The sequence below is a fragment of the Eschscholzia californica genome, unplaced genomic scaffold, assembly GCF_041429995.1.
Source record: "Eschscholzia californica isolate CP2 unplaced genomic scaffold, dmEscCali1.0.p SCAF_4, whole genome shotgun sequence".
Classification (NCBI taxonomy): domain Eukaryota; kingdom Viridiplantae; phylum Streptophyta; class Magnoliopsida; order Ranunculales; family Papaveraceae; genus Eschscholzia; species Eschscholzia californica.
In genome coordinates this window covers 46,338,790-46,354,470 of record NW_028238461.1, presented here as the reverse complement: position 1 = coordinate 46,354,470, position 15,681 = coordinate 46,338,790, and the positions used below count along the sequence as shown (strand labels likewise).

Here is a 15,681-nt window from a genome sequence, read left to right as displayed (position 1 = left end):
ACACCAACTAAACCAGAGCCTAGAAGAATACATTGGGTAAAATTTCTGATTATCTCCACATTTGCTAATTTTATACAGCATTCCTGTCTTCGGTATTGTGTCGTTCCGTTACTCATTGTTGCCAAACTGTCTATTTTACTGTTTATTTAGCTAATAATCAAGTGTGACTTCAAGATTTCAATATGGTTTGATTTTCTGATATACTGGAATGTTCACAAACAATACAAAAAGTAGGAGAATTTGGATATGAAAAAACCAAGATTAACTTCATTATGTTGTGTCTATTCTTTACCAATACTTCAACCATTTACATTGATAAAATGCTAAGACTTGGGTGCTTTGACAAATCGTTAGAGTTCGATCCATCACATCAATCAAGGACATAGATTCTAGAGGCAATGTCTTGAACTAACCAATCGAATCCCTCGAGTAATCCTTCGCCAGTGTATGCACTGCAACCAACGATCTTCCAGTGTCGAGTTTTGTCCATAGCATCTAGATTTAGTACCTGCATCGATATAAAGAAGCTTAGATACCCACTCATGAAAAAAGAACAAAGATGGAAAGATCACAGAAATGGACACTAAACGAGTCATTTCCCAATCCGTTTCGGCGCCAATACATGAAAGATCTCTTGATGCTTAGCAATCAAAGATTCAGAAGCATGTAATACTATGTAGGTAATAAAGAATTTCAAAATATTGATGACGGATCAAATAAATTCAAATTGAATTGAGACTCGTAAAAAGAACAAACAAAACCTTAACCTAAGCCTATAATGTGCATATGATCTTCGACTAATTTCAGTCAGGAGTAAGTAATATCATTAACTTTTGCAGTAGTCAATAAGCTTCTACCAAGACCATATGTAACAACCATGAAGCTGAAGTTTTTGTGAAAAAGTAAAATTACCTTGGCTATTTCAGATGGTGTAAGAGAACCTTGAATGTCCTGCTTATTTGCTAGTATCAGTAAGGTTGCTCCGGACAATCTCTGTCGGGAGCACAGTTAAATGAATAAGAAGTCGATCTAGAAAACTGAAGGAGAAAAAAACAAAAGGTACAACTTTATTGTGAACACGATTTAGAATCGATCTTGAAAATGTCTATAATGGATACTTGAGTAACCAACTTCAGAAACTGGTAATGATAATAAAATGCAAGTTACTGTCACAGGGTATAGACCGAGAATCTTAGGTTTTATACTACCACACACACACACACACACACACACAGACATAAAGTTCTCAAGGTCGACAAGAACTACTTCTATTATACTAATCAACCCACCGACAAAGTGACACACTATCCGCATGAAGATGGCTCTAAATTTCCGAGTAATATGAAGATCTTGAGTACTTCTGCAGTTTCGAACTTTAATCAGAGCTAACATGGAAGACAAAATCAACAACAAAAGACACACGCATCTTGGATGAATTTTTCCCATCACAATTGGTGGCTCATTTCGGCCTCGCCTAGTTGGGAAAAATTCTAAATGAGAAAACTATGATGCATAGTTGTGGTATTTCAAGGAAGATGTGTTAAAAATTGATTCATTTAACAATTTTTATGGTTCATTATATAAGAAAAAGCATATCCAAAGATGAGGACATGCCATACCTCTTCTTTCAAAAGATTATCAAGCTCCATTTTGCAATCATCTAGCCTTCTAACATCGGAACTATCAACTACCCATACCAAACCATCAGTTTGTTCAAAGTAGTTCCTCCAATAAGACCTTATCGTCCTTTGGCCGCCAATATCCCATATATTAAGAGTATACCTAATAGAGCAACAACACCAAACAGAAATCTCAATTAGGAAACTACTTACCAAAATTATGTTATGAAGCATCTCTTTATGTTCACAAGCAAAACATAAAAACCACTGAAAAATGGTTTTGCAGACTCCAGAAGACATAAATTTCTTTGCCGGAAAATGTGATGAACTCCAAAGTCCAAAACACATAATTCAAGGGTAACCAATTGACACCATGGAAGGATGGTTTTAACTCATGGTTCGGAAGCCCAAACTATCCGGCCATCAAATTGGTCATTTGCGATTGCTATTACCAGCAGCTATGATAATTGGTTAGAAAGATTTCAGAGAAACTTCAAAACGAAGTTTCAACTCAATTCTAGCTAAAAAGACCAACCCATGGGCGAGAATTAAAGTACAAAGAGTTCTCACAGAAAGAGAATAATGAAAGTAGTACGCATGCTACGGAAAATGAAATCAACACCTGAGAAAATTTCTGAACACTCGTATAGAAAGAGCTTAAACAGGCACCCCGGTGACATGTGTGGCATATTCTGCCGAACAAGCAAAATGCCTAGTATAAGAGACGAATTTATAGACCAAGGAGCTAAAGCTTTGAAAAGTAAATTGTCCAAGCCGATGGACTTGATATTGTTAAGAAGCTAAATCATAAAGTAAATGGTGCTAGCTGGTAATATAGTTTGATCCTCAATGAATGATATTGGACACTTGACGACCTACCCACCTTCCTCCTTCATTAAACAAAACCCTAGCAATTCCAGAACATCTAAATGCAGCTAATAGTCAAACAATAACAACAAATGAACAAAAAGACCAATTTTGATTCAAAATAACCCAACTTACTAAGCAAATTACTACGTACATGAGGTGTTTGATGAATTGACTAAGAGAATAAAAAACCAAAATCTTGATTTATAAATTGAAAAAGAAGCTTACTTTTCGTAGTTAATGGTCTTGATATTAAAACCCAAAGTAGGGCTGATAACGCTAGTGTCTTCTCCATTAATTCGTAGAACTATTGTTGTCTTCCCGGAATTATCAAGACCTCTGTAAACATTAACATTAATGAAAAATGTAAATGACTAACTTCTCATGATGGAAGAAAGAGGAAGAGGGTGGTAATTAGGGTTGAACTTACACCATGAGAATTCTCATCTCTTTCTCTTTCCGTTTGATTTTTCTAATAATGCTGAGAAGTCCCATCAGAAGGAAGAGGATTTAGACTTCTTTCCTCGAAAATTAAGAGTTTGAATCTACAAAATTCTCAGATTTTAGATCAGAAATTGTTTCATTTTGGAGTTTATTACTCTAATGTCATCAGGAAAGTGTTCGGGGCCAACGAGTTTTACTCAGGGCACGTATCACCTCTATTTGACTTGGTACAAAAATGGGTTATTTCCCAAATAGCCCCCAACTTTGTGACAGGTTTCCTGCCTAGCCCCCTACTTTGTCAAAAATATCTGGATGGCCTCCTTTTTCACTTACCGTTATAACACCATTAACCAGTCAACATTTCCCTCTCTTCCATCTCATTACCTCTCTCTGCCACCACATCTTCTCGTCACCTCATCGTCTTCTCCGGCAAGGTCGTCGGGCGGCCAATTTTCCGGCTGGCAACCTTCAAATATTAAAAATAAAATAAAAAACTTTTTTTTTATTTTCTCTCTCCTCTCTCTCTTTCTACACACTCTGCCGAAGGGAACCATTCGCCGGAGTAGGTCTGTACTTCTTGACAAAGTAGGGAGTTAGGCAGGAAACCGGTCACAAAGTTGGGGCTATTCGGAAAATAACCCTACAAAAATTTGGACTAACTCTTTCTTACCACACGCCACAAGATGAACATTATCGGGTATTGTAAATTTCTCTAGGAACTCCTTCAACTCGGGAGATACCCGCACTGATATGATGCTACTGGTGGGGGCGATATGATGTCGGCAAGCCCATACCAGTGACATCCGGCTCATTAACATTAGAAACCCATAACCTAGGGGCTGCCAAACATGTCACGAGCCATGTTAAGTGATTAACCAACAGATACACATATTCACTCTATTTTTGTGGATCCTAATTCAGCTTGTTAGCCTTTAACGGAAGCCTAGATCAACCATTTCAAATTTACACACTTAACTTAGTCATCTCTAATATGATATCCGAACATGTACACATGCATAGACCTTCTTAGGTTTTTGCATATACCTAGCGACGTGGATGTAAGCATGGCCACATCTAATGATTTTTACAATCTTGATAAGAGGAAATACCAAGTCCAATAAACTAATTTAACTGACACAATCCAAATGTTAGGACCAAGAGACATAGTGTAGTAAAGTCGCATAGTCCGTATATTTAGATACGATGTACTCAAATCTATTTAGAAGTTCGTTGGCTCATGATACATGGAACTAATAACAGTTGGACCATTACCGGCTTGGGCTCTCAATCAGTCTTTAACAAGTACATGAAAAAAAAAAAGTGTCTACAAACCATTAAACAAGTTTCATGTTTGGTGTTCACGTTTATTTTCTTACTTTATTTTTAGGGAGACTCGTCAAAGTTGTTTGTAGGAATAAGGCATGATCAAAGGGTCGTACAAGATTCAAAAGGCAGGATGAAGGAGGTCCTACTTAATAATGGAAAAGTAGTTAAAGAGGGTCTTGTCTCACATTTTTAGGGATACTAGTCCTAAACACTTCCCTTTCGGATGCGTGTTTTAAGAGGCAGGTTTTGTGCCATTCACCTTAATTATAAAAGAAGAAAAGAAAAAGGGAGACAACAATTAGTTATTTCTTTCACTAGCTAAACATCAGAGTTGGTCCATCTATCCTCAAGTAAATTTATATACTTATTTTGTAAAATTAAATATATGGTGGAAAGGCCTGTCTTGTTTCTGTCATGTTCTGATACGATGTTACATTCATGGTCATGAGTCGAAAATCAAATGAAATTGAGTGAAAAATATCTAGGTGTTACATTCTCGCACACAAGAGTATACCATTTTCCCATGTGGTCAAATTTAATATCAGTTGTCATATTGATTAACAATACATCTACAAGTCTACAACTATCATATATCCCCCCTCCAAAGAAGCAAAAAAAAAGAGAGAAACAAATAAAGAGATCCTACGATTAAAGAAAAGTTTGGTCTGTTCTTTTTAAATGCATAAGCCCTTGAAGGGGAGACAATCAAGAGATACATGTTTACAGTGCCCTTAGATACCACTACAGTAGACAAAAACTTTTCTACATTTTGAAATAGGAGAATTTGACTACTACTTTTTTGAGGGTTTTCCTAAATTTTCAGTTGGGTGTTTGCTTGTTTACTAGGTCTCTATCTCTCTATCTCTCTATCTTATTCTTTACGAGATTAGAATATAAATAACTTTAGTTTTACATAGAAAAGGAAGACGACCGAGGTATAGATTTATCGTAGGGTCCAAAGAACTATCACTTTAGAGAAACAACCGATTTTGTCCATTCAATTAGACTATAAATCTTGTTCAAACAGTTAACGAGAACATTTGATCAAAGCGATGTTATATCAGTTTATGAGTGAGACTCGAAATAGATATCCTCGTTAAAAAGGAAATATCACTCTGGAGTGAGCAAGTGATGTCTTTTTGGTACTTTTGAGAGAATGTGTTCATAATATGATGTTCCCAAAAACATGTAATAGTAATCAATGGAAGACAAATAATTAAGAAAATCTTTGTCAAAATTAATGCAATATTATCTCAATTAGCATTCCAATGCTTCATGCATGCATGCATGTGGATATTTAATGATATATGTAGCATGGCATGTGGATCAATGTTAGCTTTATCTTGCCACAACAACAAACTAAAGACCTCGAAAATGAAGAAGCATAAATGATATAAATTGAGCTAGATAAAATGATTAATATAGATTTATCATTCATGAAACCACGTCGAGAAATAAAGAACTAAACTTAGTCAATGTGGATAGTTTGGAGCCAATCCCTTACCTCATTATTCAACTGAGACGTGGTATCTGCACTAAAGAAACACTAGACTACTGATCTGAAATAGATTTTATATTAAGTTCGAAAACCCACAAACTGAAAAAAAACAGAAGATTGTCGTCATTTTATAATACTTTATACATAATCAAAGTATATAGCAACCCACATTTTATTTTTCATTAAATAGTATTACAATTAGAATAAAATGCAGAGTACTATCTATCTATTATGTACGTCTAATTCTAGTGTTGTCTTGTTGAAGTCTTTTTTGGATATAAAAAAAAGAGGGCATCTTTTGAAAAGTGGTATTCGTTGCATCCCAGTTTGTCGAATTGGATAACTTATTATTACACATGCACTTATCTCAAGGAGAAGATCTGAAATTCGAATTGTTTTGAATCTTTCGATGAATGAGTGAATAGATGGATTTGAGATTTTCTTGGGGCTTAACAATGACAAGAGCTAACTAGGGCGAAGGGATCTCTTCTCTTCTACTTTAATCATCTTTTCTTTTTTATTCTCACAAAATCTTTGACTGGGAATAAGTTGCCCCTTCTTAATTCACACCAGATGAAGGATTTTTTTACTCTCCTAGATTCTGTTACCATCATTGTTTTTATGCTTTTTTGATCAAAATCTCTTGATCTTCGGTAGGACAAAGATGGGGATTTTGTTGATGATAATAATTGCCTGATGGATTATTCTGAGGCCTGAGGAGTTGGGATGATGATAAATTGACTAGCCGACTTACATCTCTTTCATCACGTGATTCAACGGTACGGATGTGTGATGGTATGTAGACACATAATTATATCTATTTTTAGATCTGGACGGGCCAAGTCCCCTCGTCAGGATATTGGTCGGGCATACCAACATTTTTATTAAGAAAACAGCTACTGTCTCACAGTCTTGACTGAGAAACAGAAATTCAATAAGATGTCCATGAGAATTTCAAATTAATGGTGAAATTTTTTTCGCGATCTAGTACTCAAGAAAGTTGACGAATCAATCCTAAGTGTTAGTTTGAATTCTCTCTAGATCTATCATCTATCTATAGATCCATCTACAATTTCGGTGACTAGATCATTTTCCAAATAACTATGCTACCGGGACAAATTGGGTAAACACATATATTTATATATTTGTGTGACTATTTATTCCAAATTCCAATGAAATCTCACATAAATGTCACAAACCAACATTACTTTCTAATGGTATATGAAATATTTGCAGACTTGATCGTCGATAAATCTAGTGTTTCTTGCAAAATTGATATCCGGGCAAAAATCACGAATGACGCCATACTGAAATCAGTCATGACAATCGTGATAGCCGGGTAAAAGTGTAAAGGCCAAAACGAGCTTAAATCTGAGCTAGTGATCAAGATCTTCGGACCAATCTTTTAGTTTAGGATGGTCGAAGATCATGGTCGTTATAAGGAGGTCTTGAATGTGTACCATAATTTTAGTCTTTTAGAATAAGATGATTTGAGTCTTTCATATTAAGTATGATTGTGCCTTCCCTAGCCTCTTGGAGTTGTCTTTACATATTTCACTAGCTTGATTGACTATAGATATTTTCATGTTGGAAACCAGAAATTATCATTCAAAATTTAAAAACAATATGATGCTGGAAAAATTGCTCTTGAACTGGGCCAAAATTAAATGTAGACGATCTTGTTTCGCCACTGTAATCTATTGGTTGGACTAATCTACAGGTGCTATCAAACTTGGCTCACTTTTACGAACATCCTAAAATTGTTGTTAAAAATAAATAAATTAATCAGTCTCGGTCTCGGAGAAAAGAATAAGCATCTAGGATGCTTGGGTACCTTTGCCCCTTTCTCCTTAAAACCAGTAGCGGTAGAATAGGAGTTCAGTCGGACTTATAAGTACCCAATTATGATAACCATCAGTATAGTCAGATGGATAGGGCGGGTGAAATGTTCCTCTTTGTCTATCATTGCCCGTGCGTGCGGTTTATTTAACATGCTCTTCAGATGTCGGGCGTGTTGGCTTGGGAAAATTGCATAAAAATAATGCAAGTGAAGTTTTTCTTTTCTTATTTCGATACAAAAACAAAGTACAAGCAGTGGCTATTATTTCTTCTGAAAAAAAAACTATACAAAAATAACAAGAGTAATGCTAGAAGATGTTGCAAGTCAAAACTTACTTCAGACGTACGCGAAATCAAAGGTCTTCATTTCGAGTCAATTCCCTCTCTCTCTCTCTAGATGGATTGTTTTCTCCTAAATGAACGATTGATTCCTATTTAGGTCTCGAATAAGTTTACTTTTGTAACATCTTCTACCATTTTAAAAATAACAGATACAACAATGTCATTTATGAACATAAAATTAAAAACTTAAAAGATCATAAATTTGCAAGATCAAATACTCAAATACCCACACCGTTACCAAGACTCCAAATCAAAGTGAATGAACCAAGAAACAAGAGAGCGAAAGAAGAAAACTGAACCCTGAAAGTAAAAGAGAGTCATTACTCGTTAATCTTTACTCGCCATAGAACTAAAGAACTATTTGTGGAATGGTTAGGGTGAAAAGTGAAGATTGAATATCAAATAAGGCTGAAGAACAGAGAACGCAACTGTGGAAGTGGAGGGTTACAACTTACAAGTTATAACTATTTGCTTCACCGACCTAAACCTTATAAACGGTATTAACTATTTTTTTTTCATAGTGACTACAATGGTCATTACAAAGGCATTGATACATTGATGTGATGTGATAAAGTACGATAACTGTCGAATTACTACTGGTCTAAAGTCCACCGAAACTAATGACCTAAAGTCCGACGAAATTTATGGCCTAAAATCCGATGAAATTAATGGCCTAAAGCCCAAAAATATTATTTTATTTATACCAAAATTCAATATTCGTGGATTTGCGCTAGATTAGAATGCCTAGTATAAGCGACATTCAGACAACCAACCAGATGGGTAGACAAGCCTATCATCAAGCAGCTAATACAATCAGGCTTAGCGCAACTGACATATTTTTAGCCTGCACCCCCGGCCGTTGTGAATACATTCCAGGCGTGATGCTATGTCCGACCATTCTCTTGGTTGAACCCGCTCGGGTAGAGCCTCATCCCATGTCGGGCCACAGGTATGGCGGGCAGACCCGGTGGGGCGAGCCCTAGATGTGTTTGGATGGGATGGCAGCAGGAGATAGATTCCAGTTGCCTCGTGATTGGAGAAGGCAGATGGATCCCTGGGATAGTGTTCCTCCTCTCTTACTAATCACGTGGGTTCTTTTGACTGCCCCAATGGCCCCCAACCCCCGGTAGTCAGTACCCCCCACCTCTCTCTCTCTCTAATCAGATAGATGTTCGGAAGTGTACCCATATTTATGAACTTGTATGTATATATACATATGCCCTAATAAACCCTTCCTTATTCACTGCATCATCCATCTCGCTACCTCTTCCACTTCTACTGCATTTTCTCTCTCTCTCTCTCTCTCTCTTAATTAGTAGTACAGTTTTGTGATGCATGTTTCTATTTGTGTATAGATACAGTCTCTAGGTCTCTCTTTTTCTCTCTGCCATTACTTATTTGGTTCTAGCTACTATAACAATGGACCAGTACTACTGTGGTAACTCTCAGTGTAATCTGCAGTTTGGTCCATGTTCATGTTCTATGTTTCATAATACTACTTCTACTACTTATTTAAATAACTCATCCTCTTACTCAATGTTATTCCCCACTCTCAATTCTGATCATCATCCTAATTACTATACATATGATCATCAACATTCCTCCTCTTTTTCTTCCTCATCAGTTGATTGTACTCTCTCTCTCGGAACTCCTTCAACTCGTCTTAATCGTGATCATAAACCAACATCTACTGCTATTTGGAATATTTTTAACACAAACCAGCAACCTCCTCTATCATCAACCCATCCTAAGAGTGGTTCCGGTGGTGGTGGTGGTGGCGGCGGTGGAGGAAAAGGAGGAGGAGGAGGAAACATTTCCAACAATACTATGAATGGAGATACTCTTCTTGCTAGTAGAAGATGTGCCAACTGTGATACTACTTCTACCCCACTTTGGAGAAATGGTCCTCGAGGCCCTAAGGTACACTACTATTTAATTCCTACTATATTCCTTACTCAATCAGCAAGGTTAGACAACACAAAAAAATAGTCAGATTTTGTGCAGAAATCTTTTGTAGCTTTCTGTGATTTAAAACACAAATCACGATAGTCCACATAGAATTTTTACCTAGAGTCGCGTTTCTTCGTGTTCCCTCGCTAGCATTTTTCTTTTTTAAAGTAATCTAATTATACCACATTCCCTCTGACCACACTATTACATAAAGATAATAGCGAAGAAAAAAATATTGTTCCAACAAATAAATTGTACTAAAATTTAAGTGAAACAATATAATGTTGTAGATATTATGAATTTAGTTACTTTTTTTGTAAGACTATGAATTTAGTTATCTAATTTGGGGTATTAATCATCTAAAACGAAAAAGTGTTTTGTGTTGTTGATGTAGTCACTTTGCAATGCCTGTGGAATCCGGTTTAAGAAAGAAGAGAGAAGAGCAGCAAACACCACCACTAACAACAACAATAATGGTGTCACCGGAAGTGGATCAATGAAAATTGATCATCCACAGTACTCGAAGGGTCATCAGTACTTATGGGTCCCACAACAACAACATCATCATCTAGGAAATGAATTCATGTTTATTCAAGAAGATGATCATAGAGATTCTGATAATGGCATTCCATTCCTTTCTTGGCGTCTCAATATCCCTGAAAGATCGACCCTCATCAATGACTACACATGTTAAAATCAATGGTCACAATCCTTCAATATTGGATCGTATTAAGAAGTTACTTATAACTAGCTAGCGAATATACTTTCTCTTTTATTTGCTCTTTACTTAATTTGTAGGTGTAACCAAAAAGCCGGCATAATTATACGTTTCTTAGCTTTTCTTTTACAAAATTAAATTGCAGTACTTATTTTTCTTTTCCTTTTTTTTGGTCTTCTTAATCAAACAACAATATAGAATCAAAAAAGAATGTCCTAAAATGATAGATTTGCTTTTTCTTTTCTATCCAATGGTATCCATGGGGTAATGTTCAAATCTAATCCTCCTTTTTTCTATAAGGTACTTGGAGTAAATTTTATAATATGAGTTTGAAGTTATGATCGAATTCCAATAGAGTAGCTGCATTATCTCTAAATGTTTATTTGTATCTATTTGCTTGTTTTTTTGGTTATCTTCATTTAATTGGGGCACATATCTAATGCCTTAATGAGGACATTCTTGGATATCATGCAATATCCTTTGGATAATAGGTCTATAATACAATCTTCTATTCTACATGAGGGTTGATAGGGAGACTCCCTTGTATACTCCCCTGGTGTACTCTCCCCAACCGAACAAGAAATATTTTAGTTTTTTCAAGTGTGAAAGGACTATCAGAAAACTAAAATACCTTTTATCTTATTAGCCACCAAAGCAATGAATTACATCAGAGATTGCACGGGGAGGTACCTTTATCATTTTATATTCTACATTGCGACTTCTAAGACTATCTTGGTGTAAATTAGGACTCTACATATTAGTTGAGGGTTTATCAAAGTAATTTTGGGCCTTCTTTGGGCTCAAATGATCTTGAGCTTTCTTTCATCTTAAAACTAGCTTGAGAGGAGAAAATTACAGAAAGTTACCCTCGCACCTATAACATGACCAGTACCTCCTCCCACTACGGAATTACTGGGACATGATTGTTGTTGACAAAGGAGACTATAATATTATATATCTATGATGGGGGAGGATGACGGATGCGGATGGTGTTTATTCTGATGATAAGGTATATGATGTTTATGATCAGGGCAAATTACAATTTAAACGTTAAAGACATATTTGTTTTTCTTTTCCGTCCTACGATATCGACGGGGTAATGTTCAAATCTAATTGTCCTCAAATTTTATAAGGTACTTGGTAGGGGCGGCCCGGGCCTAAAGCAACCAAAGCGGTCGCTTTGGACCCCAACGTAGTGAAGGGCCTCAAGTTTTGAATTTTGTGTAATACTTTGAAGTAATAATTATAATTCAAATAGATGTAAGACATGAGTTGAATTGTAGCTTAGTGGGTAAAGGCATGGACTTTATGGAAGAGGTCGTGGGTTCGACTTCACTTCATAGCATTATTAGAATTTTTACCTATTTTTTCGAATATGCACTATATTAGGGTCCCAAGTTTCAATTTCGCTTGGAGCCTCCCAAATGTTTGGGCCGGCCCTACTTGGGGTAAATTTTATAATATAAGTAGAATTTTTGGGCTTATAGTCCAAAAAACGGGTCCTAATAGTAGATATAATCCTCTCTAATTCTATAAAGGGTTTTAAAACCAAAAAAATAATATAAATGGATATCTAGTCCATTTGGTCTCATCTAGAGAGAAAACACAAATCTCTAGAATAACTATTATTTCATAATCCCTAATCTAACCTTTCCATATTTTATAACTAATTTATCTTCGAAATCCATGCATATCTTTATCCATATTTATCTCTCATATTTCTCTCCAATCATGTTTCTATTCAAAGTAAGGATATCTTCATTATTATCTTCCATATTTCTCTCCAATCATGTTTCTATTCAAAGTAAGGATATTTTCATTATTTTCAGTAATGGAAACTCTTTATTTGATCTCTATTTAGTTGACAAACCTCCATTAAACTCAGAAAATCTTCTTCTTCTACATTATATTGCTGTCCAAATTCATCATTTATCAGGTTTAATACTTTCGAAATCTTTATAAACACCATTGTTAATATCTAATATTTCTTCTTATAACTAAAACCCTAATTATTTCGCTCTATTATAAAACGTATCAGATTTATGATACGTATCTATAAGATCTGTTTACTAATTCATTAACTTCGAATGTATGATGTTTATTTTCTCTCTCTAAAATTTTCATAACTGTTTAAGATCTTTATGTTTATTCCTTATTCAATGATTCCTTCAAAGTTAGTATGTTATGTTTGCATCCAGTGATAATATCATATTTCCTTAGATCTATGTTTAATCTTCTGTTGTTTCTTATATTTCGTGAGATCAGATTATCAATCATCTATCAAATGTTTGATGTTTATTTTCTTTCTCTCTCTTAAAATTTCATTTATGTTTTTGATCTTGATGTTTAATCCTTCAACTCGAGTTTGACATTATTGCAATCAATCATCATAGCAGATATCTTTAGATTTGTAGTTTAAGCATAATGATATTCTCATTTTTTTTTCTTCAGATCTGGTTTTCAATCCGTACGGATTTATGAAACATTTGTTCTTTCGTACGGTTACTCATAACAGAATTTACAGTACATGTACTTTATCATAAATTACCACAATTTATAGTAAATTATGGGTAATTTATAGAACATTACCCGTGCTTTAACACCAAAACAGTACTCATTTCATTAGTAGAAATACTTCGTTTTACTATCAAATCTCGTGTATTTTGCAATAAAGTATATATAATTTACGTATATCTTCATGTTCTTACCATTATGTATATAATTTACGTATAAGTGCACATAAATTGTGTATTATTTATTTACCATTACGTGTACTTTTCACCCAAAACAGTAGCCTTGATAAGTTTACCAAACTACTCAAAACCTTCAAATGTTGTCAAAATTTGACAAACATTATATATAATTTACGAAACTGTACATGTAGTTTATAATACAATATATGATTTTTTTTTTCTTTAATGTATGTGTATTTATGTGTGTAGATTTGATATACCAGATGAAATTTCAAAGAGAATCGTCAAATCAAAGTGAGTCAACGAAACTAATGGAGAGTACATGGATGGGCACCATTTTTTAACCAAAGAAGATTTTGTACTTTTTTTTTGTAACAGAATGTAAAGGATGTGTAATGTAAAAGAAATTATGTGTAATTTATTGAACAAGACCCACATACATTTGATAAATTATGTTGTATACTTGACAAATGATGGTTTCCTCGTCATAAATAATACATAATTTACGTATTTGTTTCATGATTTGTATTTTATGTGTATTTATGTATGAGTAAAAACGAAAACACATGTTGCTTTAATGTTCCTAGAAAAATATACTATTTCCAAAACTGAAAGTTAAGTGAGAGAAAGTGATATATATGTTTTGTATATTAACCCCCAAATCACACTAAATTGATCCTTGAAAATATACTATTTCCAAATCTGAAAGTTAAGTGAGAGAAAATTGATTTGAATCGAAAAAAAATTACATAGTAAGAGAGAGAAAATTGATTTGGTTTCCAAATCTGTAAAGAGAGAGAAAATTGATTTGGTTACGATTTTTGTTTTGAATTGATTTGGAAATAGATTTGCTTTCCAAAACGGTTAGAAGATAGAGAAAAATCAATTTCGGATTTATACGTTAGTTGCTTTAAATCCCCTAAATTACGCCCACATTAGAAACATTCCAAATTCACCCTGGAAAATTAAAAATCCCGTGATTTTTGTAGGAGGGACATGGACGGTAGTTCTTTCATAAATAATGGGTTATTATGTCCATAATGTAAAAGGACTAAATATCCATGTTTTGAGAAGATTGGATCATAAACCTTTTTTGAATATTATTTTGGTCTATATACCCACGAACTCAATATAAGTACGATGTTAGGTTGGAATTCCAGTAGAGTTGCTAAATTATCATGTTTATTTGTGGGGAGGTATTTGAATGTATTTGCTTGTTTCTTGGTTATCTTGATTTGATTGGGGCATATTCTCTTGCATTATCGGTTACAACACCTTCTTCTCCTATAAGAGGGACTACTCCACATTACGACTTCAAAGACTACCTTCATGTGAATTAGGACGTCCATATAATTTGAGGGTGTAGTTGTGGGCCATCAACCAACGAGAAATTCTATTCATCCTTCTATTTTGGTCCCTCTCCCAACCCTCCGTTGATGTGGCGACATATCACTTGAGTGTGGAGCAATTGGAGAGAGAATGATGAGAAAATATACTCCAGTAATATGTCGCCACATCAACGGAGGGAAGTGATTTAAATATGTCAAATGAGAAGGATTGTTGGATCCCGCCGCCCCCAAACACGATCAAGGCCAACTTTGATGGAACCTTTAACAATAATGGAGCTTCTGTTGGGGTGGTGATTAGAAACTCTAACGGAGAGATTGTTTTTCAAGAAGGAAGAAGAATCGAAGCACAATCGGCATTGATCAGTGAGGCTGAAGCTCTCCGGTTTGCTTGTCAAAAAATTTTGGAGTTAGGGTTTCAAAGAGTATTAATAGAAGGAGATAACCAGGTCGTCATTTCGGCAATATCGGACGGACAGGATTCGATCCCGTGGCGAATTCATTCCCTCATCTCGGAATCAAAACAGCTGGTGGATGGGTTGGCAACAGTTGGCTTCCAACGAGTTCCAAGGACGGCAAACGTGGCAGCGCATGAAGTCGCCCACGCGGCACTTTATTAGTAATTCATTTTGCAGTCCGGTCCATAATTGTAACCATTGTTTCGGTAATAGTCCCTGTTTTAACTTCAAGATGTAATTTCATCAATTTTCTATTTAATGAAGTTAATCCATTTCCAAAAAAAAAAAAAAAAAAAAAAAAAAATATGTCGCCACATCAGCGGAGAGATAGGGAGGGACCAAAATGGAGGGATGAATAGAATTTTTGTCAACCTAATACTCCAAATTGGGGATTTGTAATTACTTGTAATTTTCTTGGTCCCGATAGCTTTGCAAAAGTGGCTGAACTTGAGCAGATAGTAATTAGCAAATGGCTTGCTGTCTCGGATGGAACCAGTCATGCGAAATTCCAATGGAGTAACCGAAATTTTTGTTGATATGCCTATGAATACGTTGTTAATTGAGTTAAAAGCTTTTCACTT

At 35.1% G+C, this 15,681-nt stretch overlaps 2 protein-coding genes across 2 annotated transcripts; one reads left to right on the top strand and one right to left on the bottom strand.

The window, feature by feature from the left end:
- Positions 1-247: 247 nt before the first annotated feature.
- LOC147545242 (ADP-ribosylation factor-like protein 2) lies at positions 248-3,134 on the bottom strand. Its single transcript, XM_086637820.1, has 5 exons — positions 2,917-3,134; positions 2,715-2,825; positions 1,620-1,782; positions 913-993; positions 248-508 (listed from the first exon to the last, which is right to left on the bottom strand). The coding sequence occupies exons 1-5, from the start codon at positions 2,979-2,981 to the stop codon at positions 371-373; spliced, it is 558 nt and encodes a 185-aa protein (XP_086493946.1). The 5' UTR covers positions 2,982-3,134; the 3' UTR covers positions 248-370.
- Positions 3,135-9,173: 6,039 nt separating this feature from the next.
- On the top strand, positions 9,174-10,737 carry LOC147545241 (GATA transcription factor 19-like). The gene is made up of 2 exons (XM_086636258.1): positions 9,174-9,855; positions 10,280-10,737. The coding sequence occupies exons 1-2, from the start codon at positions 9,355-9,357 to the stop codon at positions 10,577-10,579; spliced, it is 801 nt and encodes a 266-aa protein (XP_086492384.1). The 5' UTR covers positions 9,174-9,354; the 3' UTR covers positions 10,580-10,737.
- The last annotated feature ends 4,944 nt before the right edge of the window (positions 10,738-15,681 follow it).